Genomic DNA, 27,538 nt, shown 5'->3' on the forward strand with positions numbered 1-27,538 from the left:
ATCAACACGTCTTGAAGTGATTCTGGAAGGACTTTTAGCAGGGCTCTCACACGACGCGCCAGCAGTGGGTGACCTGCCCATTCCTTCCACTCCTACCTTCCTGCCTTGGTCCCTGCGGTAAACCTAATGTGCCCGTTACAGACTGTGGTGACTACAGATTCAGGTTTAACTTGGGGGAGCCAATGGGGGACCTATATGCTTAACAGGGAGTAAAAATGAGCATGCCCACACATCTGTTAAAAACCTCCATGCAGTAATGTTATGCTGAATCTGGATGGGGATGGAGGAGAGTTGAAGTTAGGTCGCTTTTTCTACCATCTTGTGACGGAACTCCACAAATCACTTCATGACATCTTGGATGCTTTGGGTATAAGTGGGCTGAAAGACAAACGGCCTTTTTTTTTTTTTAAATATTTATTTATTTGGCTGTGCCGGGTCTTAGTTGTGGAATGCATGCGGGACCCAGTTCCCTGACCAGGGATCGAACCCACACCCCTTGCACTGGAAGCATGCAGTCTTAACCACTGGGCCACCAGGGGAGTCCCACAAATGGTCTTTTGATACTGCTTCCAGTTCTATTATTTCTATTTGGTTTGTTTACTTATTGATTTTTATTTGGGGGGCAGCACCGTGGCTTGTGGGATCTTAGTTCCCCAACCAGGGATTGAACCCAGGCCCTCCATTGCAGTGTCCTGACCACTGGACCCTGGGGAATTCCCTCTATTTGGTTTAAAACCATTATTTATTGCAATTAGTGGAAAATTTGTGGATCCTCGACTGAAGAATGATCCTTCCCTACTTGGAATTTTTGACCTGTTCTTGAAAGTTGCACAGGGCCTAGGGAGACAGGGCCAGTATCTAGTCAAGGCCTTCAAATCAAATCCCAGTGCATAAAATGGTGACGGGTGATGTCCTCCAGTTCTGCAGTTGTACAGTTCCCATTCACTCCAGTCGCGGTCTAACTGGGTGGTCAGCATGTGGGTTAGTCTCTGCCTCTGCCCTACCTCCTAAAGTAACATGAGATAATGTGAAGGTTGTAAAGTGTCTGGTACAGAGTGCAGACACAGTAGACACTCAGTAAATGGTATCTGATTATTTTTATTTACTTTCAAAGAATGCTGAGCAGCTGGCTGCCTCCCCAAGGATGCTCTACCTGCTGTTTCAGGAATCTGTTTACAGACCATTGGATTGGAAACCCTATGAGGCCTAGTTGATTGTTGACACACAGTAGGTGCTAAAGAAATATTTGAGGGTTATTTTTTTAAAAATTGAAGTGTAGTTGATTTACCATGTTGTGTTAGATTCCGGTGTACAACAAAGTGATTGTTATACATATATATTTATTCTTTTTCATTATAGGTTATTACAAGATATTGAATGTAGAGGGATTATTAAATTTATTAACTTTTTAAAAATTTATTTTATTTTTGGCTGTATTGGGTCTTCATTGCTGTGTGTGGGCTTTCTCTAGTTGTGGCGAGTGGGTTTCTCACTGCGGTGGCTTCTCTTGTTGCAGAGCACGGGCTCTAGGCACGCAGGCTCCAGTAGTTGTGGCTCGCGGGCTCTAGAGCGCAGGTTCAGTAGTTGTGGCACATGGGCCTAGTTGCTCTGCAGCATGTGGGATATTCCCAGACCAGGGCTCAAACCCGTGTCCCCTGCATTGGCAGGCAGATTCTTAACCGCTGTGCCACCAGGGAAGCCCTAGAGGGATTGTTGAATGATGAGTGCTCTAGGCTTCTGGGAATTACAGAAAGGAAATGGTGGAAAGGGGCATCTACTTTTCAGAAGGAATGGCATACACCTTATTTTAGAGGAGTTTCGTTGATCTTTTAGGGGAAAAAAAATTAGTACGCTCCCTTTTTTCAATGGCTTGAAAGATGTGAGGACCAGAGATTTTTAAGCTGGTGAGTAATACAATGGATTCATGTTTTACCAAAATCACAAGATGGGTACTTCCCTGGCGGTCCAGTGGGTAAGACTCTGTGCTCCCAATGCTGGGGGCCCAGGTTCGATCCCTGATCAGGGAACTAGATCCTGCATGCTGCAACTAAGACTGGTGCAGCCAAAGTAAATAAACAAATAAATATTAAAACCACAAGATGCTCTGCCTAGTTATCTTATCTGCCCTTGTTGAGCAGGTGCCTCAGAGATAGCCAGTGGGAAGAGGCTTATGGGTTAGTTAAGAATTTGACTTTATAAAATTGTGGGTTATGATTCTACAATCTTCCATAGCAGTTTGTCCTTCACTGATCACTTTCTGTGTGCCAGGCACTGTGCTAGGTAAGTTTTATACCTTCTTATTGCAAATTAAATGAGATCAGTCATCTTCACCTGTTTCATAAGAGGAATTTAACATGCACTGACTTATCCAAGGTCTTGTAATTAATATACGGTGAGGCTAATGTATTTGACTCAGAAAGAAAGAAAGAAAGAAAGAAAAAGAAAGAGAGAGGGAGGGAGGGAGGGAGAGAGAAAGGAAGGAAGCAAGCAAGCAAGCAAGCTGCTTTAGGACTTCCTTTGCGGTCCAGTGGTTAAGACTCTGCGCTTCCAATGCAGGGGCGTGGGCTGGATCCCTGGTTGGGGAACTAAGATCCCACATGCCACGTGGTGCAGCCAAGAACAACAACAAAAGCCTGCTTTATTAAGCTATAATTCACGTATCACAAAAGTTACCCATTTAAAGTGTACGAGTCAGGCATTTTTAGTATATCCAGAATTGTGGAAACATCTAATTTATTCTCAAAGTTATGTACACTTTTGTTTTATCCAATGCCTAGGGCAGCTTTTTCTAAGGGTGGCAAAACGAATTTCACAGGTTGGTTAAGCAGAAGTTGCCAGGCACACTGGTGCTTACAGACTGAGTCTGAGCCAGACACTTGACCGAATCCCAACCCCTGGATACTGGCTGTGACCCGGGGAAGTTCCTTAACCAACCTGTGCCTCAGTTTCATTATCTGGCAAAAGGGGATAAGAATTCAAGGAGTGAATTCACTTAAAACACTTAGAGTGGTGTGGAACACATACCGAACGCTCAGTATTAGCTGTTAGCGCTGGTATGAAAAGTGCATTAACAGATCCTCCTCACTCAGTATTGCAGGATCCTAAAATAGCTTGTGAACCTTGAAAACTGTGATCAGTGAAAAGTATTTATTCTATGGTATTCTAATTCTTTGCAAACCGATGATCCATGGAATGTCAACAATTTACTCACAAAAATTCTTTTACAACTGGATTCTTTAGCATTCAGAAAGTATTTTCCCATTTAAACACTACTTACCGTGATAGAGATAGCTAGCTGCCTACATAGCTGTATCCCTTTCTTCCTTCTTCCTCATTCACAGCACAGGTTTTGTTCTGGCTGGCACTGTGTGTGCTAAAGGACTACACTTCTGGCCTTTCTCCCAGCTGGGATGGCCAAAGACATGTAAATAGATTTTGCTGAATAGGGCTTCCCGGAAAGGTCCTTCAAGTGGACTGACTCAGTTGGGAGAGGAGTCTTTTTGCCCTTCCTCTTGGCCTCCTTCCTTAGGTCTTAATCATGGACTTGAAGTCTAGAGCCAATAGCCATCTTGGACCATGAGTTGAACCTGAGAAAGAAAACTACTTGTTCAGTATAAAGAAGCAGCTAGATGCCTAATACCAACTGTGGACTGTCTTCTTTCACATAAGAAACAACCCAGTTTAATGTTATTTGGTTTTTCTGCTATACACCTGTACCTAATTGCAATTCACACTTACACTTTTCTTGGTTTGCTCAAAATGGACTTAATACTACATTCTTTCAACACACATCGAGCGTTTACTGTTATGTGTCAGTTACTGTTTGGACAGCTGAAAAAGACAGTCTCTGCTCCCAAGGAATTAAACATCTGGTGGGAGAGACTAGTGATCAAAAATAGCACAATGACGTCAGTGCCAGATGGGAGGCAGGGGGAGGTGGGTTGGTCAGCATGGACTTGACTTCCAGGACACGACAAAGTTGAATACTGAAGAGGTCATCAAGTGAGAAAGAAAGGGCATTTCAGGTAGAGAAGTACCTGACGGAAATGACCCAGGATGCCCCGCAGCCATTCTAAGGGGAAATGAATTGTTTAGATTTAGACGCTGAGAACATCTAACCTTTGCCTACGGGAGCCAGGATTTTCTCTTTCTGCCACCTCTGCATCTTCCAAGATCATCCTGGCACGTAGTAGGTGATAACCTATTAAGCAATGATATGCTCTGCAATGAAGAACTGACTAGCAGATATAAGATTCACAAGGGGGACTTCCCTGGCGGTCCAGTGGTTAGGACATGGTGCTTTCACTGCCGTAGGCCCAGGTTCAATCCCTGGTCAGGGAACTAAGATCCAGCAAGCCACGGAGCACGGCCAAAAAAAAGACTCACCAGGTGGAAGTGGGAAGAGGATACATCTGGCAAAGAGGTATCCGGTATCCTCTGTGCCAGCTTCCTCACAGCTGACATACACTGAAGGAAAAGAGTGAAATGCTTGGGACGGGAGGACTGGCTAGCCCATCTCTTGCCTATCCTGTCTATCCTGCTTACCCCCCCCCCCAAACCCCGGTCCAGGGGAGACCAGAGAAGTGTTAGAGGAAGGAGTAATTTGCAGCAGTGGAATTTAAGGTGGAAGCCTTATAGCAGACCCAGCTGGGGCAGCGGCCTGCATGAGAAGTCAGACTGGGCCTGCCTCTGTGGCACACGTACCAACTCCCAAGGGGAACTTGAGCCCTTTAGTCTCTGAACATGCAAATACAAGTCCACAGTTTCTAATATAAAGGCTACTTTGTAAAAATTAAAAATGCTCCCAATAGCAATGAATTGTGGAATCCAATCCTGTAAAAATTGTCTTGATCTATTACAATATACTCAATACTCTGGGCCTATTAAATCTCTTGACTCAGTAACGTGAAGAACAAAAGCGGGAGTGGGGGGCCTCTTACAAAGAGAAGCCTTTACTGACAGCCATGGGCTGGATGTTAGGCTTTTTCACGTATGTTTGTCTCCACAAATCCTCAACATTTAGAGTTATCTTCACTTTTACATTTTATTTTTATGTTTAGAGATTAAGAAAGTATGGTTAACTGATTTGCTTTAGGTCATGCATTCAGCTAGTATGTGATCAAAGCAGGACTGGGCCAAAGGGATGGACACTTCCCAAGTCTCTGCTCTTTGCACTTGAGCTTTGAATTGTACTCTACTGAGACTCAGAGTCAGCACCAAAATGTCACATAGCATTGACAGTGAAGCGCTCAAAGACAATTTTTCCTATTATTTGTAAACATAAGCTCTTTAGCTCTCAATCATTGGTTATTTATTAACTCAGCCTCTAACAGTTATAAACTGTATAAGTTTGTTTTAATACAGTATGAGTCTTCATTCTTTACACAGAGTGTCAACAGCAGCCTTTCTATGTTGGTTTTTAGTTTAGAAAAGTCTAGTAGTTACCAAGTCCAAAATTAGTGGGATAGTGGGAATTTCCCATTGCTTTTCAGCTACTGCATATTCCAATGAGCCCAAAGACAACAAAAGAACCATTAATTCGAGGGAATGTATTTTATTCCACTTCCCTCTAGGGCAGTGCAGTAGTTTCACCTCAATGAATACTGACTACAGGAAAGAAACAAACAAAAAATGACTTTTTCAACCACGTTTACTGGCTCACATAAATATTTGAAAACAAATCCATCTGTCTTCCCTTTTTGTCTCCTTGGCACAATTTACCCTAGTTCTTAAAAAACAAACTACTATAAATATTCAGAAGGGGAAAATTAATTTATAAGATGAAAGAGGTCAATAAATAGCCAAATATGTCAACCATCGGAATGACTCTTTTTTTTAAGATTAAGCCACTGATTTGCAACTTTTATTAAAATAAATTTCATCTATAAAAACAAGATAATTGATACCTTGATCTCAACTCAAGTTTTGACAGCACTTGAAGTTTTACATTAAAAAAACTGCAAAATTTCTACGAAAGAACAAATAAAATGTTGGGACACAAGTTTATACTTTAAAAATTCTACCAACTTCAATGAATAAAGAATGGCTGTCTATCAATTCATGTCAGCCCTCTGGTCCAGAATACACTTTCCATTTAAAATATCTTAATCACTCTTCTGTACAGCGCAGATGGCTTCTAGTGGGAATTAGTATATAGTCTGTTCTTGATGAAGACAACACTAGACAGATGTTGCCTGATGCCTGGATAATGCTGAATGTGACAAAACCAGCGAGACACGTTAAGATATTTCTCCTTTTCTTGAACTGTCAGGTCAACCTAAGTAGAGATTAAAAACACACACACAACACAGACATTACATAAGTGCAACTATTAATACCATTTGAGTAGGAGATAGAAATTGGGGAAAAAAAACCCACAGTTCTCAAAGCCAACATATTCAGATAGGAGTGAACCATTTCAGCCACTTGGACGAGCCCACCATTTGTTTAATGATTTCATGTTCAGTTCAAAACCAGATGTGCTTAGGGGCGAAATCTGAAGTTTTCAACAAATGAAAAATTTACATTAACACAGGATCTGGAGGACTAAAGTTTGTTTTTTTACTTTATTGTAAAGGAAAATAGAAGAAAGCAAGAGAATAGCTTCTGAGAGACTAAGACATGGTTCTTTCTCCAATATTTTTCGCAAACCTAAAATAAGAAAGGTTTATTGGCATCTAACATACTTAAACAAGGGAATACAATATAAACTCAAATATATATATATATATATTTGTAGATGGCTGGTGTATATGTATGTGTAGACAACTGCTTCTTTCTACTAAACTCTGGGGAAAAATTTTACTGAAGACAATGACTCATTTAATGTTAGGGGATTATTGCTTAATACAAGAAGGAAGGGCTATTTCTGGGGTGTATGTCTCAGATGAACAACAGACCTTCTGAATTCTGTTTGCAATAAAGCTGCACTCGATCTTTAGAGGATGTAGCAGTTCACAGAACTTACTGTCAAGCTACAAGGATGCCCAGAGATTTGGTTACGGAAAGATGCAATCAAAACAGAGGGTGCCTATCATTTCACTGGGCTCAGATCCCACAGTAGGTGACTTGAAGCCTTTTCTTTGAGCCAAATCTTGGATTAGAATCATGAAGAGGTGTCAGGTAAGGAGAAGCCAGTAGGACGGCCACGGACCAGGTAAGATTAGTGTAGTTCCTTCTCCTGTGGCTAATTCATTTGTTTAGCATATTGCAAGTCTCCATAAAACTGACAAGGAATGTTCACGCACACCAGAAATCTCAGTCTCCCTCAGGTACTTCAAACCCATTAGCAGTCTGCTTGTTGGAAGGCGCTTTTAGCGATGGATGCCCTATGGCTGTTCAGAATTTAGCATATACTTGTGCCTACAGGCAAACACTCTGCTAAGTCACCAGGTCAACAACACTGAAGGACAAATCACTCTGGTATCTAATAATTATTACAGAATAGAAAATATTATTAGCAATAAAATTAAAAGGTAGACATATAGCATTTTCTCAAGAAGTGTTTAATTGAACTTGTATTTTCATTTCACATTTACTAGAATGCAGTCTGAAAAGAGAAAGTGATAGAAGTCATCCTACCTTCCTTTTCTCCTTTATGACATTAGGATACAATTGTATCCACATCTGATCTGTTAACATCTTTGGTGTCAAATGTCTATCTCTGTTGGACCAGTTTACTAGCAGGGGGTCTCACTGCTACTGTTATGTAAAATTTAAGTTTGTGGTCTAAATCCCACACAGCAAGCTGCTACAGCAAATTACAAAAATATACTCATCTTGTTTAAGGGGGTGGAGGGTTGTATCCAGTTATCAGAAACATGTGACTATAACTGTTCACCCATAACATCGTTAGGCCATGGCAAGCAGATTAAAAAATTAACACATTAGTCAAGAAAATTGGTCAAGAAAGTATTTTTTTTTAGTGTAAAAGTTACTTTTTATTAAAAGAGAATTCATGGTTTCACATGTAAAGAATTATATTATTCCTAACTATCTTGTGCTGTACATAGAAGGCACTTAAACAACCATTGCGGAATAAACCGAGTATCAGTCCATATTTCAAAAGGTAAAACACATTTTGTAAAAGAGCTAACTTTTTGTTCTTTTTCTAAATCTTTACCATAGGTAAACTTCACCACTGACTTCTAAAGAAAATACAAGATTTTCTAAAAGTTCAACGACTAGTAAACATAGCTGCAACTCTAACAGGAAATGGGGGTGAGTTTCCTTCCTTCCTTCCTCCTTCCTTCATACATAAATACATACATACATATTTACGTACGTAAATAAAATTCAAAACCAACTTCAACAAACCTCTTTACTGACAGTTAAAGCAAAAAGTAGCAAGTATTACTCCAACTTGATTTCATGTCAGCTGTTGAAATACATGATGAATCCAATCTGACTGCTCACAAATTTGACTAATTTCAGAGCTCTTTCATTTTAAAAAGTCTCTACTCAGCCGTTTTGTGAGATGTTATTTTTCAGAATGAATTAAAATGCACCAAGAAAGCATTTCCAAACAATAAAGTACTGATGCTTGTTTGATCTGTGTCAAGTTGTTCACTCAGATTTTGACCCAGGGACAAAGGGCAGTGTCTATTTACTATTTACACTTCAGAACAGCATTTGGTATCACCGGGACTAGCATATGCTGCCACCAGGCCTATCACTGAAGATTATAACAACAGCAACAAACTACAACACATGGCAAAATCGATATTCTCCAACTTAAAAATTTCACTTTTTTGGTCTCTAGTGTAAGGATTACAACAGACCCACAGCACAAAATAACTGTTATTCCAGGAACTTCTAAAGTTTCTTCTAACATTTCCTAATTTATTCCAATAATTTTTAACTAGATGATCTATTTTAGACAATGTAAATTTGTTCATTTTCCCTCAGAACATTTTGCTAGAAATGCAGCACTTTTTCAGAAGGATCAGGTTATGCTTAACCTTCTTGTTTAAACTTTGGAGCTTGCCCCTTGAGTCTGAGAAAATTATGACTGACCTCGCTTTGTTACCGCCACTACCGTTTTGGTAGACATTCTATTTCTGAACGTACTGTAAACATAAACAAACAAACAGAAAGATTTTACCCTCACCAAACTTACACTTTTTTAGAACTTCTGGGATGGGATCCCCATCAAATATTTTACTTAAAACTAGTTTTCCATCATTCCTTTCTAACTGACTATTTTTTTCTTCTTTTTTTTTTTTACAACAGGAAACACAATGCGATTGTTCTAGTTACCATTTCCTGCTTCTTACTGGTCAGAATGCCAGTGAGTCTACAGTGATGCTTGGCTCTTCTACCTAATCATTCCTTCTTATTTATACTGGCACTCTACAACCAGTCTGAACTTTAAAGCCAAACAGATAACATTCTTAGTCACTAACTTTCCATGAAGACATGTGAGAAACTCTTTGAGGGACCCATTCCAGACCAGGGTGAAATGTTGGTTTGCTACCTTTCCAACTGGCACCATGCTGCCTCTGGGACATTCTTTATGGCCGGCATTCCTGGACTGTGCTGCAGCTCTTTTTACTTTTCCTTTCTTTCTAAAAGAATGACAGCTCCACTGGTGCTCCGAACTTGGAAACAAATGTATCTCATAGATAACAATCTTATAGTCAAGCAGCACATAACTTTACAAAGGATTTTAATAATCTTGAGTAACAGTCTGTTCATAGGGACTGCTATCTACTGAAGAAATCACTTTAAGAAAGCAATGAGTCACCGGGGTGATAATAAACGGCCACAGTAACTGGCAGTTTAACAAAGGAAGAACAATGTAATAGTCCTCAGAGGGAATTAAGATGGACCAGATCTCAGAGTAATCAGCCACCGCTGAAGTCGGGCTCACACTGAAACAAAACACAGCAGGACTATCTGATGCCATGAAGGTTCCCTGACTGCTGTTTTGTATACTGCGCTGACTGTGCTGACGACATATTAAGTATTTAATAACGTGAACAAGTAAATGAAGGAACGTATGAGGGCAAAACTAAATGCACTGCCACGGCAAACAAAGCGCTAGAACTGTCTGAGGAACACAAGCAGGAAGCCGACCTGAACCTCCCATCTACTCTGCCTGAACTTAACACCTAGTAATCACTTTTTTTCTCACCTGGGTATATTTACACCTCACTCAACAGGAATGTCATTTAACACCACGTTTTGTCTGTGAGGCCGGTTCCTTGAGAAGGTGTTTACTTCTCTGACATAATCTGCCTGCATGTGGACCAGGGTGGGAGAGCTGCTTTGGTTATGGACTCATTTTATGAACCTAAAGGGACGGTGAACAGTGATTTACGTATCATTTCACTCAATTTTGTTTTGAAAACAATAAGCGTGAGATACTCAATCATAATACTGTAATCACTAAATATAAAAAGGATATACATGTCAAAATAGGGAATAGAAATAGGCAGAGATCATTGAATATTGTTAACAGAAGCCCAGTTTTTTTTTAAGTTTTATTTTATTTACTTTTTTTGGCTGAGCTGCATGGCTTATGGGATCTTAGTTCCCTGACCAGGGATTGAACCCAGGCCGTGGCAGTGAAAGCCTGGAATCCTAACCACTAGGCCACCAGGGAACTCCCTGGAAGTCTAGTTTTCACATGCAGCATTGAATGAAACTCTTCTAACCTGCTTGAAAACCATACGCCCTTGTGGGCACCTAGACTCACAGTGAAACAGCTTGGCAGCCAGTGCTACAAGTGCTGTGCATTAGGACCCTGTCCACTCTGCTGGCAAAGAAATTCCACACACGCTCCCTCCTTCTCAGAGTATCTCCTTTCCCTATCGCATGACCTGTATAGGCCAGAGAGGGAAGGAGGTAAATATACACGTTGGTTTGCAAGACTTACACTTCCTTGTCATCTTTTTTTTTTTTAATTAGAGGGGAGAAATGCTCATCTTCTTAATGACAGCTTGTGTGTGATTTCTCCCATATAGCTCAGCCGGGAGATAGGACTGAAGGCACGTATTTGGACTGACCAAGAGTTGGGGATTTGAGTTACACAAAGGGGATCTAGGCTGGATGGGGAAGAAAGTTTACAGGTTTGGAAAGAGGGAAGGAATTGAGTTACTTCGGGTAACGATGGAACTAGGGAGTAAGATTAAGAGCTAGGGTAAGAGATGGCACAGAAGGTGCAGTACTGAAATTGAGGCGTAGAGCTGGAGCAGAAAGGGGACGGTGGGGTCCAGGTGAGGATGACAAGCGAGTACAAAGGGTGGCAAGAGAAGGAGCCCCAAAGAAAAATGGGAACAAGAACAGGAATCAAGCAGGTCAAGGAACAGGAAGCTCCTATGTGTGATGGATCCATGAAAGGAATATTTGCATAAGGTACCTTGTATAAAAATAATTCCTTTCACTTTCATGTGATAAGTTGAAAATTCAAACTTGATTTAAATTCAAGACAAAACAAATCATTCTGAACATCACAGACAAAAACACCAATAACTATTCAAATACTCACAATAAAGCGATGAAGTCCATAGTATAAGAGGATATCTGCTAATGTGAAGTTATATCCTGTAAGGTAGACTTTATCTTCAAGATATGAATTAAGATCCTAGGGAAAAAAATTAAAAAATATTAATTTAAAAAACAGTAATAATAAAGTTAACTATACATTTGACTTGAAACATTTAGAAGGCTATTAGAAAACACAATACTGACATTTAATTTAATAAATTTAATCTTTGACAATAATAGATTTGAATTCATTCAAAATCACAAATCACATAACAATCAACTCATTTTTAAAAATAAGGTAAATATTATTAGCCTTATTTTAAAGAAATAAGAAAACATTAGAAAATGATATTCACAGCCATCTCTGATCATTTCAAAGACTCCAATTTTTTTGGGGGGGGAGCATTTTGTAAATCATGCTCATGTTGGATTTATTTTTTCCATTAAAATATAAAAAGCTCCTCAACAATTCCTATTTTTTAAAAAAATTTATTTATTTTATTTATTTATTCTTGGCTGCATTGGGTCTTCATTGCTTCGTGCGGGCTTTCTCTAGTTGCGGTGCGTGGGCTTCTCATTGAGGTTGCAGAGCACAGGCTCTAGGCGCGCTGGCTTCAGAGGTTGTGGCACACAGGCTCAGTAGTTGTGGCTCAGGGGCTTTAGAGCACAGGATCAGTAGTTGTGGCGCACGGGCTTAGTTGCTCTGCGGCATGTGGGATTTTCCCGGACCAGGGCTCGAACCTGTGTCCCCTGCATTGGCAGGTGGATTCTTAACCACTGTGCCACCAGGGAAGCCCAACAATTCTTATGTTTTAAGAGAATTATAATTTATTATAATTATAATAACTATAATATTATTATAATTATTAGTTACAATAAGTATAATTACTATCAATTATATTAATTAATATATCGATACTATTAATTATAATATTGATCATATAGATTATTAATTAATTATATTAATGTTATTAATAATTATTATAATTATTGTTGCATTTTAATATATTTATATTTTAAACTTTTAATTGAGGTAAATACATGTAACACGTAAAATTAATCAAATTTTAATTTACCACCGTAATCATTTTTAGGTGCATAATGCAGTAAGTGTTAAGGGTATTCACACTGTGGTGCAATCAATTTTCAGAATTTTTTCATCTCAGAAAACTAAAGCTCTGTACTTATTAAACAAATTCCCCTTTCCCTCATCCCCCAGGCCCTGGCAATCACCATTCTGCTTTCTGTTTCTATGAATTTGACTGTTTTATATGTTGTATATAAGTAGAATCATATACTCTTTGTCCTTTTGTGACTGGCTTATTTCACTGAGCATGATATCCTCAAGGTTCATCCATGTTGTAAAATGTGTCAGGATTTCCTTAAGGCTGAATAACATTCCACTGTATGTACAGACCACATTTTATTCATCCATTCATCTGTCAGCAGACACTTGGGTTGATTCCACCTAACTGCTACTGTGAATAACACTGGCATGAACATGGGTGTACAAATATCTCTTTGAGACCTAGTGTGAATTCTTTTGGGTATACTTCCGTAAGTGGAAGTATTGGATCATATGGTAAATATGATAATTTTATTTTAACTCTTTTGATGAATCGCCATACTGTTTTTCATAGCAGCTGCACCATTTTACATTCCCACCAACAGTGTACAAGTTTTCCAATTTCTGCACATCCTCACCAATACTTGCTATTTTGGTCTTTATTTTTGGTAGTAGTCAATCTAATGGATATGAGGTGGTATCTCACTGTGGTTTTGATTTACATTTCCCTAATGATTAGTGATGTTGAGCATCTTTTCATGTGCTTATTAGCCTCATATATCTTCTCTGGAGAAATGTCTACCTGAGTCCTTTGTTCATTTTTAACTGGGTTCTTAGTTTTTTGTTGTTGTTGAGTTGTAGTTCTTTATATATTCTGGATATTACCAGATATATGATTTGGAAATATTTTTCTCCCATTCCATGGGTTGCCTTTTTACTCTGTTGATTGTGACTACTGATGCAAAGAAGCCTCACATTTTGATGAAGGCCAATTTATCTATTTTTACTTTTGATACCTGTGCTTTTGGTGTTATACCCAAGAAATTGGTGCCAAATCAAATGACCTGAAGCCTTCCCCCTAGGTTTTCTTCTAAGAGTTCTACAGTTTTTGGTCTTATGTTTAGGACTTTGATCCATTTTGAGTTAATTTTTAAATATTGTGTAAGATAAGAGTCCAGTTTCGTTCTTTTGCAGTTGGATATCTAGTTTTTCTAACACCTTAAAGACTCCAATTTTAAACACCATTTAAAGCTACAGAAAGTTCTCTGTCATTTGTTCCTCAGACAATGACCATCAATTTTTAAAAGGTTAAGCACTGAACTCCTTAAACAGCTGGGAGGCACTTTGAAAGGAAAAAAAAATTTAAGTACATGTTAAAAAATTAAATAAAAAATTTAAAGGATCCTAATCTAAATCAGAAGTATTGTCTGATAGACCAGCATAAATAAAATCAATTAGTTTCCTGAGAAAAGAAAAAATCTAGACAAAAGAAAATATATTCTATACATATTTTTGGTCCCTCTCGAAATTAACATGTAGTTTAATAGCACAGGAATTTACATTAATTTACCTTCACATGAAAGGAGACAAAAGATTCATCTCACCTTCAGAGCAAGATTTATAAATATCAGATATTCTCACAGGCTCCTCTAAAGACTAGTTATAAAACACTGCCCCAGAGGTCAATAGCATTCATTCTAGAAAAATTTCTTAAGCTGTAGAGACAGAAGTCCGTTTTGATTCTCAAATCATATGCCAAATGCTTGGCACATAGTGGTTCAGTAATCAGTAAATGTTTGCTGAATTGAATCTGATCTCTTTGAGTTTGCCCATGCCTTCACTTAAAGACAGTAATTTTCAAAACGGTATATGAATATGGGACTGTTAGGGGTGGTACAGATGATGACGTAAAGGAACACGGACATAAACAGGGAAGCAAATGCATAAGAATCAAAATAAAATTGGGTAGAGAGGGTAAAATGCACTGGTATATTACAGGCTACCACTTAAATTCTATAGTAATCTGCTTAATGGAGATGGTTTTTCTTCAAATGTCTTCAAATGAAACAAGTTTGATAAAGCATAAGAATAAAATAAATATATCTACAATTAATGTTAAGAAGCATTTTTAAAAAGGTCTGAAACAATAATTCAACACTGCTTTGTATAGTATATATATTCTTAAAATAGAATCCATATCTATGTTTTAGTTATAAAGACTCTTTTAAGGTTATACTCTAGTTATAAAGACTTTGAAATGGAGTTTCAAAAACTATGAATAGGTAATATCTTTCTGATTAGTGATATAAATCAAGAGTTTCAGAAATTAAATTCTGATTTTTCAGAAATTCAGAAATTTTTCAGAAATTGAATTCTGAAATTCAGAACAGAATTTCAACACATTCAAAATATTCAGGGAACAGAACTAATATCTGATGTTCACTACATTTTTTTAAAAGAAGTCTTTCTGATGCCATTGCCAAACTTTAAAAAATATTTCCCTCTACAGAGTTCCACGTGATTTTTCTTTTTCCTCTTAACTACCTATTATTAAACCTTCTAATAATATTGAAAAAGCAGTATAATAAACAACTATATATCCTCCATCTAGATCCAAATGTTAGTGTATCATAATGCCTGCTTTCTGAAATTACACCTTAATTATGAGCCATTGTGGTTTTAACTCTGAAAAGGAACTTTAGCAAGTAAATGAAATCCTTTCACAATATCCTTAGTAGCAAAATTTTAAAAAATAAGTAATAAAAACAGAAATAGCCCAGTATAAAAACAGGCAAAGAATACATGCAAGCGAATTTTTAAAAATAATGAAGATGCTCATAAGCATTATGAAAAAAATGCCACGGCATTAACAAATGTCAAGGAAAAAAGTGCAAAGTAAACAAAGAGATCACTTTTTGGTTTGCTCTGGTTATGAAATTGGGGTGGTAAAGAAGGAAAAGGGGTAACATCCAGGGCAGCAAGGGTTTTATGGAAGAAGCCACTGTCAATACACTTTTCTGGAAGGCGGAGGAGCAACATAGCCTTAAAGACATATACAGCTTTGGCCCAACCATTTCCCTTGTAGGGATTTGCCTAAGGAAACCAATGGGAATGCGTGAAAATATTCAGCAACAATCCAACACTACATGAGGACAGACTAAATCCTGGCACAGCTATATGACGGAGTACTAACAGGTTATCAGAGACCGTATAAGCGAGGATTTACGGACTTGAAAAGATGCTGCCAACATACTGTCGGTGAACCAAAAAAACCAAGTTACAGTGTCCAAGAGTGGCCCGTTTTTAAAATACAACACACATATATATGAGAAAAGAAAAAGCATGTGAAGAACACAAAAGGGAGTCAATAATTCAATATCTGAGGACCAATATAAGTGCTGTTAACAGTTCTCGCTTGATGGTGGGACCACAAATGTTTGAAATTTCTCTTATTTGCTTACTTATATTTCTTAAAGTTCTACAACGGATACTGCCTTTAAAATAAAAATGCTATCATGAAATAGCAAAAAGCAAAGTAAAACAGTAAACAACCCTTTCTCATCTGGCCCCAAATCACACATACATCTGTCTCCCCCACTGGTCTGAGCTCTGTAAGGGCAGGGGCTGTGCCTAGTGGGTCACTGTATCATCAGCCCCTGGGACCGTATCCTACTCGTCACTGTAGGGACAGATGAGCACACGGTGGCAGAGCAAGGGCGACAACCCAAATCATCCGGCGCCTTGTACATTTCAAAGATGGTCCTATCGCCAGCTGGATTCTCCCAGTTGAGATTTCAGATAAGAATACTGATATATCCCAGACACAATGTCTTATACGTCTAAGCTCCTAACACCAAATCTCTGAATACAACTTTTGAACTTACACACCCAATTTCAATGAAATATTTCAGAATTAAATACTTTACTACTAATGCTTTCTTTTGGAAAACTGTAAGAGAGAGTTATATTTACTTTTTATTTGCCTGAAAGCTCCCATTCACTTAGAGGGAAGACAGGCTTGCTTCCCTTTGGGAACGCTGCCATTCGTGGATATTAAAAAAGAGTAGGTGATCAGGACAGACGTATAAAGGAAAGAGACCTGAAATTTATTTTCTACCAGTTCTATCGATGGTATCTGTCAGGAATACAGTTTAAACCATTTCTCCCAGAATGATAAATGAAAAACTTTCAGTACCATAAGATCTTCTTGTACAACTTATATTACCAATTTATATTATAATTGGAATAAAATTAGGAAACAGAAGGGATTCCTACAATGACATGTGGTTGGGTGATCTCTAAGGTTCCTTCAAATTTTAAGCTTAAAAAAAAAAAAAACCCCAAAACAATGCTTTATTTTTATATAATTAACAAAACTAATTTTATTTATAAAGATTTTTTATTCTTAGTGATTCTGGAGCCATATTCGGCTTATATTTTATATCAATAGATTCTTTAATTCTAACTTGACCTCTTTAGAAAGAAAATACAAATCCCAAAACAATCAGTCTCAAAGGCGGGAAATGTGCGCTTTCCCAGATCAAATGGACAGAGTTTTACAAACTACAACTCCCAAAACTTTGATTCCCCCTTGGCTTTAAGAAAGTACTTTACTGCTTAGGGAATCAGGACTGCAGAGTGGGGGAAATGAATATCAAGCCATCACATTAAAAAATCATACAAAGCTATTATTATTGACTATGATTAGTGCTGCAAAGGAAAAGCACAGGGTGCTGTGTTAGGAAAGAAGAGCATTTAGAACAAGGAAGTGCATCTGTCTGAGAGAGAGTAGCCAAGGACGAGCTGAGGAAGGGGTATCTGAGCTGAGGTCTGAGCTGAGGGGCTGGCAGAGGCTGCTCCAGGCAAAGGTAATAACAGGTACAAACTAACACGAGGCAGGAGGAAACAAGTAAAGAAAGCCAACAACTTCAGTTACTGAATCTCAGGGAACAGACATCCTGTTATTAAGAGTTCACACATTTCAGCCTGTAAAGAGACGTGGTGATACCTTTAGAACAGTGCGGATGTCCTCTTTATTGGAGTGTCCATCTACTTGAGTTACCCTGTATTCTAACCACTGTTGAACCACTGCTTTTTCCTCTGCGGTGCTCCCCAGCAAATATTCCTTGTTGGCCTGCTGGACTAGGTGAGCTGCTATGGTAGTCAATCCCGTTAGACTTGGACCATTGTTCGTCTGAAGAACTGGAATCTTAAAAAGAAAAAAAATTCTTCAGATAAATTTTAAAAACAAATACCATCACGAGTGTAAGTTCTAAGTAATCGCTAAATCCCAAACTGTCTTTTCTAATACCCTCAAGATATTAAATTACCTACAAATGAGTCAGGAAAATAAGAGTTACATAATTTACATTTGATAATAGATGTCTGATGCTATGAAACTGGTAATAACATTGCAAAAATTAGTAATGATGCTTCTGTATAATTTATAACTACATATGTACAAAAAGAGAAAATGGAAATCCTAATAATACCACATTAATTTGATCAAGATTACCCATACCTTATTTAGCAAGGTGAATGAACATGCTTAAATAAACCCAACTTCTGTAACAACAAAAGTAAGAAACAGTTATAGTGAACACTGAATTCATGTTGATACAGCTAGAACCACCAAATGAGTTCTATCCTGGTTTAAGTGATATGTGATCTAATATAAATAGTTATCTCATTAACTAGGTGTGGACTGTGATGGTGATTTCCTTGCCATGGATTGCATATTCATCTATTTTGGAGTCATTTAGAGTGAGGTCACTGATTATAAAAGTCTAATAATAAAGTATGGGCTTCAGGTAATCACCTGAAAAACAACCCTACTTTCTAAGTTTCCCCTACTGTAACAGCAATCCGAAGGCTCAGATTATAAGAAATTGCTAATTAATTTAAATGTTCTTGATGCGCAACTAAGCAAAGCATTTTGAGAAATTTAAAAGAAAATGGAAAGTATCACCAATGGGGAGACTGATCAATTATAAACAACAAGTATACAATCTAAATGACCTCAGGAAACCAAAAGAGAATTTCCCCTGGAAGACGGCTGCTCTTTTCAGCCATCTGTTCAGTTCAAATAGTATACTGAACTCGGATAGCGATTTTCACTGTTCAGGGTCCTTTCACACTAACATCTAGGTAAATATGACCATGTGATGTACACAGGGAGATTAACATTTTATGGATACAAAGGTTACCTCCTAAATGGTAAAGGAAGCAACCAGAGGTAGTCTCAGCTTTCCACTTCCTCACCGGCTACTTTCCATTCATTACTTAGCTCCTTGAACTCTGACTTTTGCCTTCACCCTCAAATGAAACCATTACTTCTAAGATCACCAATAACCTCCTTTAAAAAAATGCATTAAAAGAAAACAATAGCAACTCACTGGGGATGCTGCCAATGTTCCATTCCCTGACTGTGTTTGTGTGCATTTTATGGCAGGTAACTCACTGAGATGCATGTGCTTTTAGGTAGGGGAAGGGAGGGAGGGAGGGAGGGAAGGAGGGAGGAAAGGAAGGAAGGAAGGAAGGGAGGGAGGGAGGGAGGAAGGAAGGAAGGAAGGAAGGGAGGGAGGGAGGAAGGAAGGAGGGGAGGAAGGGAGGGAGGGAGGGAAGAAGGGGGAGAGAGAGAGAGAGTGGGGGGGAGGAGGGGAGAGCGAGAGAGAGTGGGGGGGAGGAGGGGAGGGAGGGAAGGAGGGAGGGAGGAGGGAGGGAGGAAAGAAAGACAGGAAGGAAGGGAGGGAGGGAGAAAAAAAGAGAGAGGGAGAGGGAGAAAGGGAGAAAAGAGAGAAAGAAAGAGGAAAGAAAAGGACTCACAACTGCTGACTGTGGGGTAAAATGACAGTTCTAGAAAATGATTTGGAAAAATGAATTATCCACAATTCCATCACAGGAGCTCAAAAAATTTCCGGTTACTTTCTCACCTAATCATTATATCTTCTAAGACAGGTAAGTAATTTCCTCCTCAGTTTACAGATAAAGAACCAAGGTCACCAGGTTTGTAACGGCAGAGTCAGGGTTTCAATGAAGTACATTTGGCTGGAAAGTTCATTCTCTTTCCTTTACGCAGCCTAAGTAGACAAACCTCATGCAGCTGCAATCACAGGACACATACCACTTCACATTCATCTTAAGGTTCCATGGTCTTCAAAGTGATCACTTTCAGTGGCTACATAAATAATATTCCAATGTGCTGATGTACATAATTTAATAAGCATTCTCCTAGAGCTGGATTGTTTTAAAATTTTTATTATTGATAATATTGCAGCGGATGCCTTATTGCTGGCTATTGCTGTCAGTTGTCTTCCCCCCAAAATGAATAAATCTTACCATATATCCTCATCACTTTCCCCAAACACATTAATGAAAACCTTCAATAGCTGTCCTCTGCTTAAAAAAAAAAAAAAAAGAAAGAAAGAAAAAGGAAAAGAAAGGTTTAATTAAAATAAAATAAGAAACCACACTCTGAGCTCCACAGCCCTCACAACTGGGCCTTGAACTACAACTCTGGGTTTACTTTGCATTGCATCATCCACAGTATTGCTCTACTTGTTACTCCCAATTACCCAATCTTTCGTAATTTACTGGTCTTACACACTTTAAACACCAGCTTTTCATGTAGTTTACAAACTCATTTTTAGAGTCAGAATTAACTTTCTCTTGCACACTCCTCAACAACGCTTTCCTCCATTTAGCAGCTCTTCTGTTCTGATTAACATGAGCTGTCGATGACTACTTCTCATACTGGATCATAAGCTCCCTGAAGGCAAGACTCATGTTTGGCAACGTTCCCTAAAAAACAGAAACCAAACCAGGGAGTAGCGGCAGAAGCGGAGGAATCAGCAGGAGTACAGAGGCAAAAGCACAAGCTGGCCACTCGGCCACTCTGGCTCCAATGCCTACTCTGCACCCATCAGTGGGCTGGTCTCAGGCAAGTCACGTTATCCTTTCCAGACTTCAATCTAACTTACGTGTAAAAACTACAATACGACTGCTCTGGAGACAAGATTTTAAGATGGACCAAATGAAGAACAGAAAAAGTCACAACAAAAACCAAGTATCATCTAGAAAAAAATCTCAAAGGGGCAAAAAACGTATATAATCCAAAGTTGTCTTCCTACCTTTTCCTCTGATACATTGATTCCTCCACCGCAACCACCCACCTAATAAAACACAAACGTCCTTCAAAGCCCTCAGAAATCTGAGTCCTTACACCCGGGCAGGCAATCTCCAACCGCGGAACTTTCCCCCTTCATCTCTGCACGCTGCACACTGAACTTGACCTCACGAGGCCTCAGAAAAACCGAATCTCCCAGATTGCGCCAGGACCCACTACGTGATCTCTCATACGTCTACGCTTCAATGCAGCACTTTTCAGCACTGTAACTAACACAGCTGCAACGTTTGTCCACCCAGCTAAAAACCAGGGTTCCTGAGGGGAGGGGCACGTCCGCCTCCGTATCCCCCGGCCTAGCACTGTGTACTCGGCACCCCGTTTGCTCTCCGCAGTCGCTGCGTAATTCTGAATGAAAGGTACTGTTACAGCAAATGCTGTCACTGAACGCACACGCGGGGCCTCCAGCTCGGTCTACCCGAGGGCTCTCTGAGGACCCCCTTGCTTTCCCAGAATGGGATGATGATGACAATTTCGCAGGAGGAAAAGTTCAGGCCAAGCCCGAGAGAAGCAGGTGCCCCCTCCTCCCTCCGGGAGTTAGGGCCGCGGGAGGAGAGCCGGAGGCGCAGACACGTTGTGGGGAGAGACGCGCGGCATCCTCGCTCTGCCGCCTCCGCCCGCCGGCCCGGTCCCACCCCGGCTCAGCAGGCCGCGCTCCCGTCCACCTCTCCCCCTCCGCGCTGCCTCAGCTTCTCACCTGGCGCTCGCCGTGAGCGCTGTACTTGTTCCCTTTACTCAGCCCTAGACACTTCTCCAGCAGCGTCAACTCAGCGGCCGCCGCCATCTTCCGGCCGAGCTCTCGGCAGAGGCGGGTCAGCAAGGGTTTCCTGCATTGGCCGAGAGGGACGTCCTACTCTCACAAACGTCACCGGCTACTGGCTAAACGGAGGGGGGCGTGGAAGGTGCGCCTGTGCGCAGAGGCGGGGCTAAGTGAGGGGCGGGGTCGAAGGCGGGTCGCGGGTGGTGTGACAGGTGGAGAAGGAACTAGCAAACCTCAGCGCTCCAGCTCAGGGGTAGCAGTAGAATTCTGAATTTAAAGATTATCAAAGAACACTGGGTATGTTAGTGTCAAGTAATTTGTATAGCCCATTCAGCCATTACTAGTTTTAATCATCTTTATTTGCAATACCAGAAGATATAATAGCGATATAATTTATGTATATATATTTATGTGTTTTATGTATAGTTATGTTTAATTTATGTGTGATAGTGATACAATTTATGTAGCTTTTGGTATATAAATAAACAATGCACAAAACGCTTTCTCCCTAAGATATTCTAACATCTACAAAGTAGAAAATGGGTAGTATATGTTGAACTTAGAATATTTCCAAAAGTTTTATGAAAAATAATTTCCACATTGAAGAATGAAAAAACAACGTGTGTATTAGTCTGAGAGAAATGGAAAGGAAACACAAGGTAGTTCATCACTAAGCCAGAGATATAGTTTAGTGGGGAATGCTGTCACTGTGTGACACCTTCCCTACCCTAAAATACTTAAAGAGTTAATTATGGCAGCAGACATAAATGTAAAGAAAAGAAAATTTGGCCAAGTCGACATAAACAAAAGACAAAGGATATTCCAGTATAAGTGGATTATTGTGCATTAATTATCTGTTTATTTTCCTTATACAGAGAGTTGAATAACTATTTTACTCCTTCCAAAAAGGCCAGTCCTCCGAGAGAATTCACTGATCTATTTACACGTTTTGCTTGCAATAAAATATTTACAAACATCTGGACAGTTATCTAATTCCAATGGGCATTATATTTAAGATAAGCCTTGACCTAAATCACCTAACCTGAGATTTGATTTGAATTCCAGTATAAAGTATCAGAAAGGACATGCACCCAATGGTAAAAGTGATAACTCTGGGAGAGTAAGATTGGATATGTGGGTGGAATATCACTTTTTAATTTATGCACTTCGATTTGAAATATTATAGATAGATTTTGTAATTTAAAAGAAAGTTGTTTGTTTTAAAGTAGTTATAAGTTTCTTCCCTTCAAGTCCTGAAGGTTTTTACATTGTTATTTATTTTTTGAATGGGTGAGAAGTTCACGCGGTTTGAAATTCAAGGGCACAAAACAGTATACAATGAGAAGACTCTCTCCATCCCTCACCCACAGCCTGGGGGTGGTTGCTTTAGACAGGGCATCAGTGAAGACCTCTGAGGAGGGGAAAACTGAACAGGAACCTAACAGAGAACTCGCCAGCCATGCAAAAACCCCAGGGAAGAGTGTCCCAAGGCAGAAGGAATAGCCAGTGTGAAAGCCTAGAGGCAGGATTGAACTCGGCATTTTCAAGATGAGGCTTGAAATTATGACCATCAGACTCTCCACGATCCCATTCTGTGTCCTACTGGTAACCCCTGCAGTGAGTTTGGAGTGGATTTTTCAAGACCTTTTATTGGGCATGTACACACATGTATATGGTACCTTAGGTGTCTCCTTGACTTCTTTCATACCCTATGTATCGTTGGGCAATTTGTTTCCTTTTACTCAATAATGTGTTGGAGTCTTCTTTCATGCCACTTACACACCTCATTCTTTTTAGCTGCTACTCAGCACTTCAGACAAGAGGTGTGCAATGATTTCACCATCCATTATCCTCTTGATGGATATTTAGGTTGTTTCCAATTTCTTGCCCTTACATCACTGCTGCCGTAAAGATCCTTGATCAGGCTCCTGTGTACATATGCAAGAGTTTCTCTAGTGCAGGAGTCTTGCTACTGTAGATCAGGGTTCAAGGTCTCCCAGAGTGGGGTGGAGAAGGGGAGAGGATTACTCCATTCTTCAGAGAAGAATTAATGTCAGAGCATGGCCTGTTGAGACAGTTGGTGTGCGGGGGGCAGGCCTTGAAGGTTTTTAACCTTGAATTTCCTTTTCTTCCCTGGTATTCCTCCTTTTGCTGTGGATGTGCATGACTGGGGAATAAAATTGGTTGACCACTGCAGTGCTTCTGAGCTGAAAAGGAAAGCAGGTGGTGCCACATAAAAAGGGGCAAATTTAAACCAGATTTCAGGAGTCAGACATTCTGGTTTCTGATTAGCATGAGCTAGTTGTGTCATTCTGGGAAGGCAGTTAACCCCCTTGGGACTCAGTTTCCCCAAGTATAAAACAATGGGCTTGGATTAGATATCCTCTCTGATTCCTTTTGGTGTTGACATCCAGTTTTTTCAATACTTCGAGACTTTTGCCTTAAAGTGAATATGTATTTTTGTACCACTAATGTAATTTTGTCACTGTAAATTTATAATGTAACTGTGCTACTCATGCAGTTTTGTACTGTTGGCTGGAAGGGACTTTTATTGTGGCCAACTGTGGTGTATAAATAAAATGTTTGCTTGTTTGAACAGACTTTGGGGGTGGCCATAGGGAGGGGGGTCTAGATGTTCCTGTCATACTCTCTAGTCTTTTTTTTTTTTTGGCAGTACGCGGGCCTCTCACTACTATGGCCTCTCCCGTTGCGGAGCACAGGCTCCGGACGCGCAGGCTCAGTGGCCATGGCTCACAGGCCCAGCCGCTCTGCAGCATGTGGGATCTTCCCGGACCGGGGCACGAACCCACGTCCCCTGCATCGGCAGGCGGACCCTCAACCACTGCACCACCAGAGAAGCCCTCCTTTCCCTGTTTTTATGGTGAGCTGACGCACGCTGTATTTCCTTCACTCAACATTAGGCATAAGAATGAGGAGAAAGGTTGTATTTTACCTTCAATAGTCAATATGTGTATTTTTAGATGATCTGCATATTTGACTTGGAAATATCAATGCGAAGACCACCTTGCTCATAATAAAAATAACTTGATGATTTGATTTTGTCAAATGGAACACTTCTCTAATCTACTGTTGTCCTAGTCAAGTTTTAAATCCACAGTACCTGGGGATACAAATTAAATGTCAAAGGAAATTAATTTGTCAAGTGGAACACAAACCAGCTGATTTTCTTTTCTGGAGCAGGCCTGACAGCTTTCTGTATGTCATATCGGCATCTGTTAAAATGAGCTGCATATGCCAGAAACCGTGACTGTATCAGATTGCTCTCAGCAGCGCCTATCTGAAGATGCTCAGTTCTAGGGAACTTTATTTTAGAAGAAGATGTTGGGATTTTAAACCCAGGTTTCATTGCCATGAACCGCGTGCTAAATAAGGTGATACATGTGCAATGCGTGCGTTGATTTCTTTGTTGCAGGTACCTCTCATATCTACGTCTGTCCTGCATTTATCCCAAGGGTTCTTCAAGTCATTATTATGCACCAGGCACTGAATTAAGCTCTAGGGTCACATGGACAGACGATCCCTCAGGTGTAGGGTGTCTGGAGGGAGGAAGCTTGAAAACAGACCATTAGAATCATGTGAGAGGCAAAGAGCAGGAAGTAGAGAGAAGGGCAGGAACAGAGAGACCTGGGGAGGGTCAGGGAAGGTTCTCTGGGGGGTCAACGTGTCTGAGCTGAGACCAGCGGGAGGAAAAGGGGTTTTTCAGGTGAGGGGTGAGATGGAATGGAAGTGGAGAGTTCTGGGGGTGGGGGTGGGGTGGGGATTGCACATACAGAGGCTGTAAATTGAGGAGAACGCCATTCTTGCAGGAACTGTCCCAGGTCAGTAGGGGAGAGGGAAGCTGGGCAAGCAAGTAGGTGCTGGATCAGAAGGAGTCTTTTTAAATTTTTTTAAATTTATTTATTTTTATTTTTGGCTGCATTGGGTCTTCGTTGCTTTGTGAGGGCTTTCCTCTAGTTGCAGTGCATGGGCTTCTCATTGCGGTGGCTTCTCTTGTTGTGGAGCACTGGCTCTAGGTGCGCGGGCTCAGTAGTTGTGGCCCGCTTTTTGTGGCACAGGTTTAGTTGCTCCGTGGCATGTGGGATCTTCCCGGACCAGGGCTCGAACCCACGTCCCCTGCATTAGCAGGCAGATTCTTAACCACTGCACCACCAGGGAAGCCCAAAAGGAGTCTTGTCAGCTGCGTCAAGAAGTCTTTGCTCTGAGGGAACCCTCCTACACTGCTGGTGGGAATGTAAATTGGTGCAGCCACCATGGAGAAGGGTATGGAGGTTCCTTAAAAAACTAAAAATAGAGTTGCCATATGATCTAGCAATTCCACTCCTGGGCATATATCCAGAGAAAACTCTAATTTGAAAAGTTACATTCACCCCAATGTTTATAGCAGCACTATTTACAATAGCCAGGACATGGAAGCAACTTAAATGTCCATTGACAGAGGAATGGGTAAAGAAGATGTGGTACATATATACAATGGAATATTACTCAGCCATAAAAAAGAATTAAGTAATGCCATTTGCAGCAACAAGGATGGACCTCAAGATTATCCTACTAGGGGAATTCCCTGGCAGTCCAGTGGTTAGGACTCAGCATTTTCACTGCGAGGGCCCGGTTTCAATCCCTGGTTGGGGAACTAAGCCTCCTGGAATGGCCAAAAAAAAAAAAAAAAAAGATTGTCATATTAAGTGAAGTAAGTTGGACAGAGAAAGACAAATATCATATGATATCACTTATATGTGGAATCTAAAACAATGATACAAATGAACTTATTTACAAAACAGAAAGACTCACAGACATAGAAAACAAACTTATGGTTACCAAAGGGGATAGGGCAGGGAGAGGGATAAATTAGGAGTTTGGGCTTAACAGATACACACTACTACACATAAAACAAATAAACAACAAGGTCCTACTGTACAGCACAGGGAACTATATTAAATAATCTTATAATAAGCTATAATGGAAAAGAATATGAACAAGAATGTATATATATGTATAACTGAATCACTTTGCTCTACACCAGAAACTGACAGCACATTGTAAATCAACTATACTTCACTTAAAAAAAAAGTCTTTACTCCAAAGTCTCTGAGGCACCTCAAACTCAACGTGTCTGCACTGAACTCACTATATTATCTCTTATGCTCCTTCCCCAGACACCCCACCCCCACCCCAGGTCCTCTCTTGGGGCTGAGCCTGAGCTCTCCCAGCAGACTTGGGAGTGCTCCCCGCACGAGAAGTGCTCCACTGTATTGAAACTGCCTTCTTGTCCCTCTGTGACCACTGCAAGCTTACTGAGGATGTGGACAGCGTCCTGTTTATTACTGAGTCATCAGCACTTGGCACGAGGGACCGAACAGAGTGGGCCCTTGACCACTTCATTGGTTGAATGAGAAAATGAACATGATGCTAGTCAATGGGTCACTGCGACCAAGATGCACACTGCGAGGATGTGGTAGCGTTCTGCCTTAAAGTAAATGTGAATATCCCCAAAGCAGAGAATCCATACCTGGTGGGTAGGTCTGTGCGAATGAAAATGACTCAGAAAACTACTAGAAGGAAAAATTCACTAATGGAAAAATCACTTCCTTGCCCCAGTCCCCCAATCCCTCATTCACCGAGTTCCTGAACCACCAGCTTTGGGCTCAGAAAGTGGCTATCTATCATCTCATTGCATCCGCCTCCTCGTCCTCCTTGTTATTGGAGGATTTATCAGTCATTGCTGCATGTCTTGTGGGATCTTAGCTCCCTGACCAGACCAGGGATAGAACCTGTGCCCCCCGCAGTGGAAGCGCAGAGTCCTAACCAATGGCCAGCCAGGGAATTCCTGAGTTTGGAGTTTTTATACCTTGTTCCCTTCCTTTATTTGGCTGTGCAATAGAATCTAACCCTGTTTTTGATGTATAAAAATTTTTTTAAATTGAAGTATAGTTGATTTAAAATGTTGTGTTAATTTCTGCTGTACAGCAAAGGGACTCAGTTATACACATATATAATTCTTTTTTATATTCTTTTCCATTAC

The 27,538-nt window shown here is 40.2% G+C and overlaps 1 protein-coding gene across 1 annotated transcript; it reads right to left on the bottom strand.

Moving 5' to 3' along the window:
• Window positions 1-5,540: 5,540 nt before the first annotated feature.
• Window positions 5,541-21,593, bottom strand: EEF1E1 (eukaryotic translation elongation factor 1 epsilon 1). Its single transcript, XM_060110106.1, has 4 exons — window positions 21,436-21,593; window positions 17,565-17,765; window positions 11,492-11,587; window positions 5,541-6,277 (listed from the first exon to the last, which is right to left on the bottom strand). The coding sequence occupies exons 1-4, from the start codon at window positions 21,520-21,522 to the stop codon at window positions 6,137-6,139; spliced, it is 525 nt and encodes a 174-aa protein (XP_059966089.1). The 5' UTR covers window positions 21,523-21,593; the 3' UTR covers window positions 5,541-6,136.
• Window positions 21,594-27,538: the final 5,945 nt, after the last annotated feature.

The sequence above is a fragment of the Mesoplodon densirostris genome, chromosome 10 (assembly GCF_025265405.1).
Source record: "Mesoplodon densirostris isolate mMesDen1 chromosome 10, mMesDen1 primary haplotype, whole genome shotgun sequence".
NCBI lineage: Eukaryota > Metazoa > Chordata > Mammalia > Artiodactyla > Ziphiidae > Mesoplodon > Mesoplodon densirostris.

Excerpts from the sequence above, each read along its gene's own strand:
- EEF1E1 (XM_060110106.1), bottom strand. The coding sequence starts at position 21,522 with ATGGCGGCGGCCGCTGAGTTGACGCTGCTGGAGAAGTGTCTAGGGCTG. Across the intron at positions 17,766-21,435 it reads GCGCTCACGGCGAGCGCCAG|ATTCCAGTTCTTCAGACGAA; the intron begins GTGAGAAGCTGA and ends TTTCTTTTTAAG. Across the intron at positions 6,278-11,491 it reads ATGGACTTCATCGCTTTATT|GTTGACCTGACAGTTCAAGA; the intron begins GTGAGTATTTGA and ends ATCTCTACTTAG.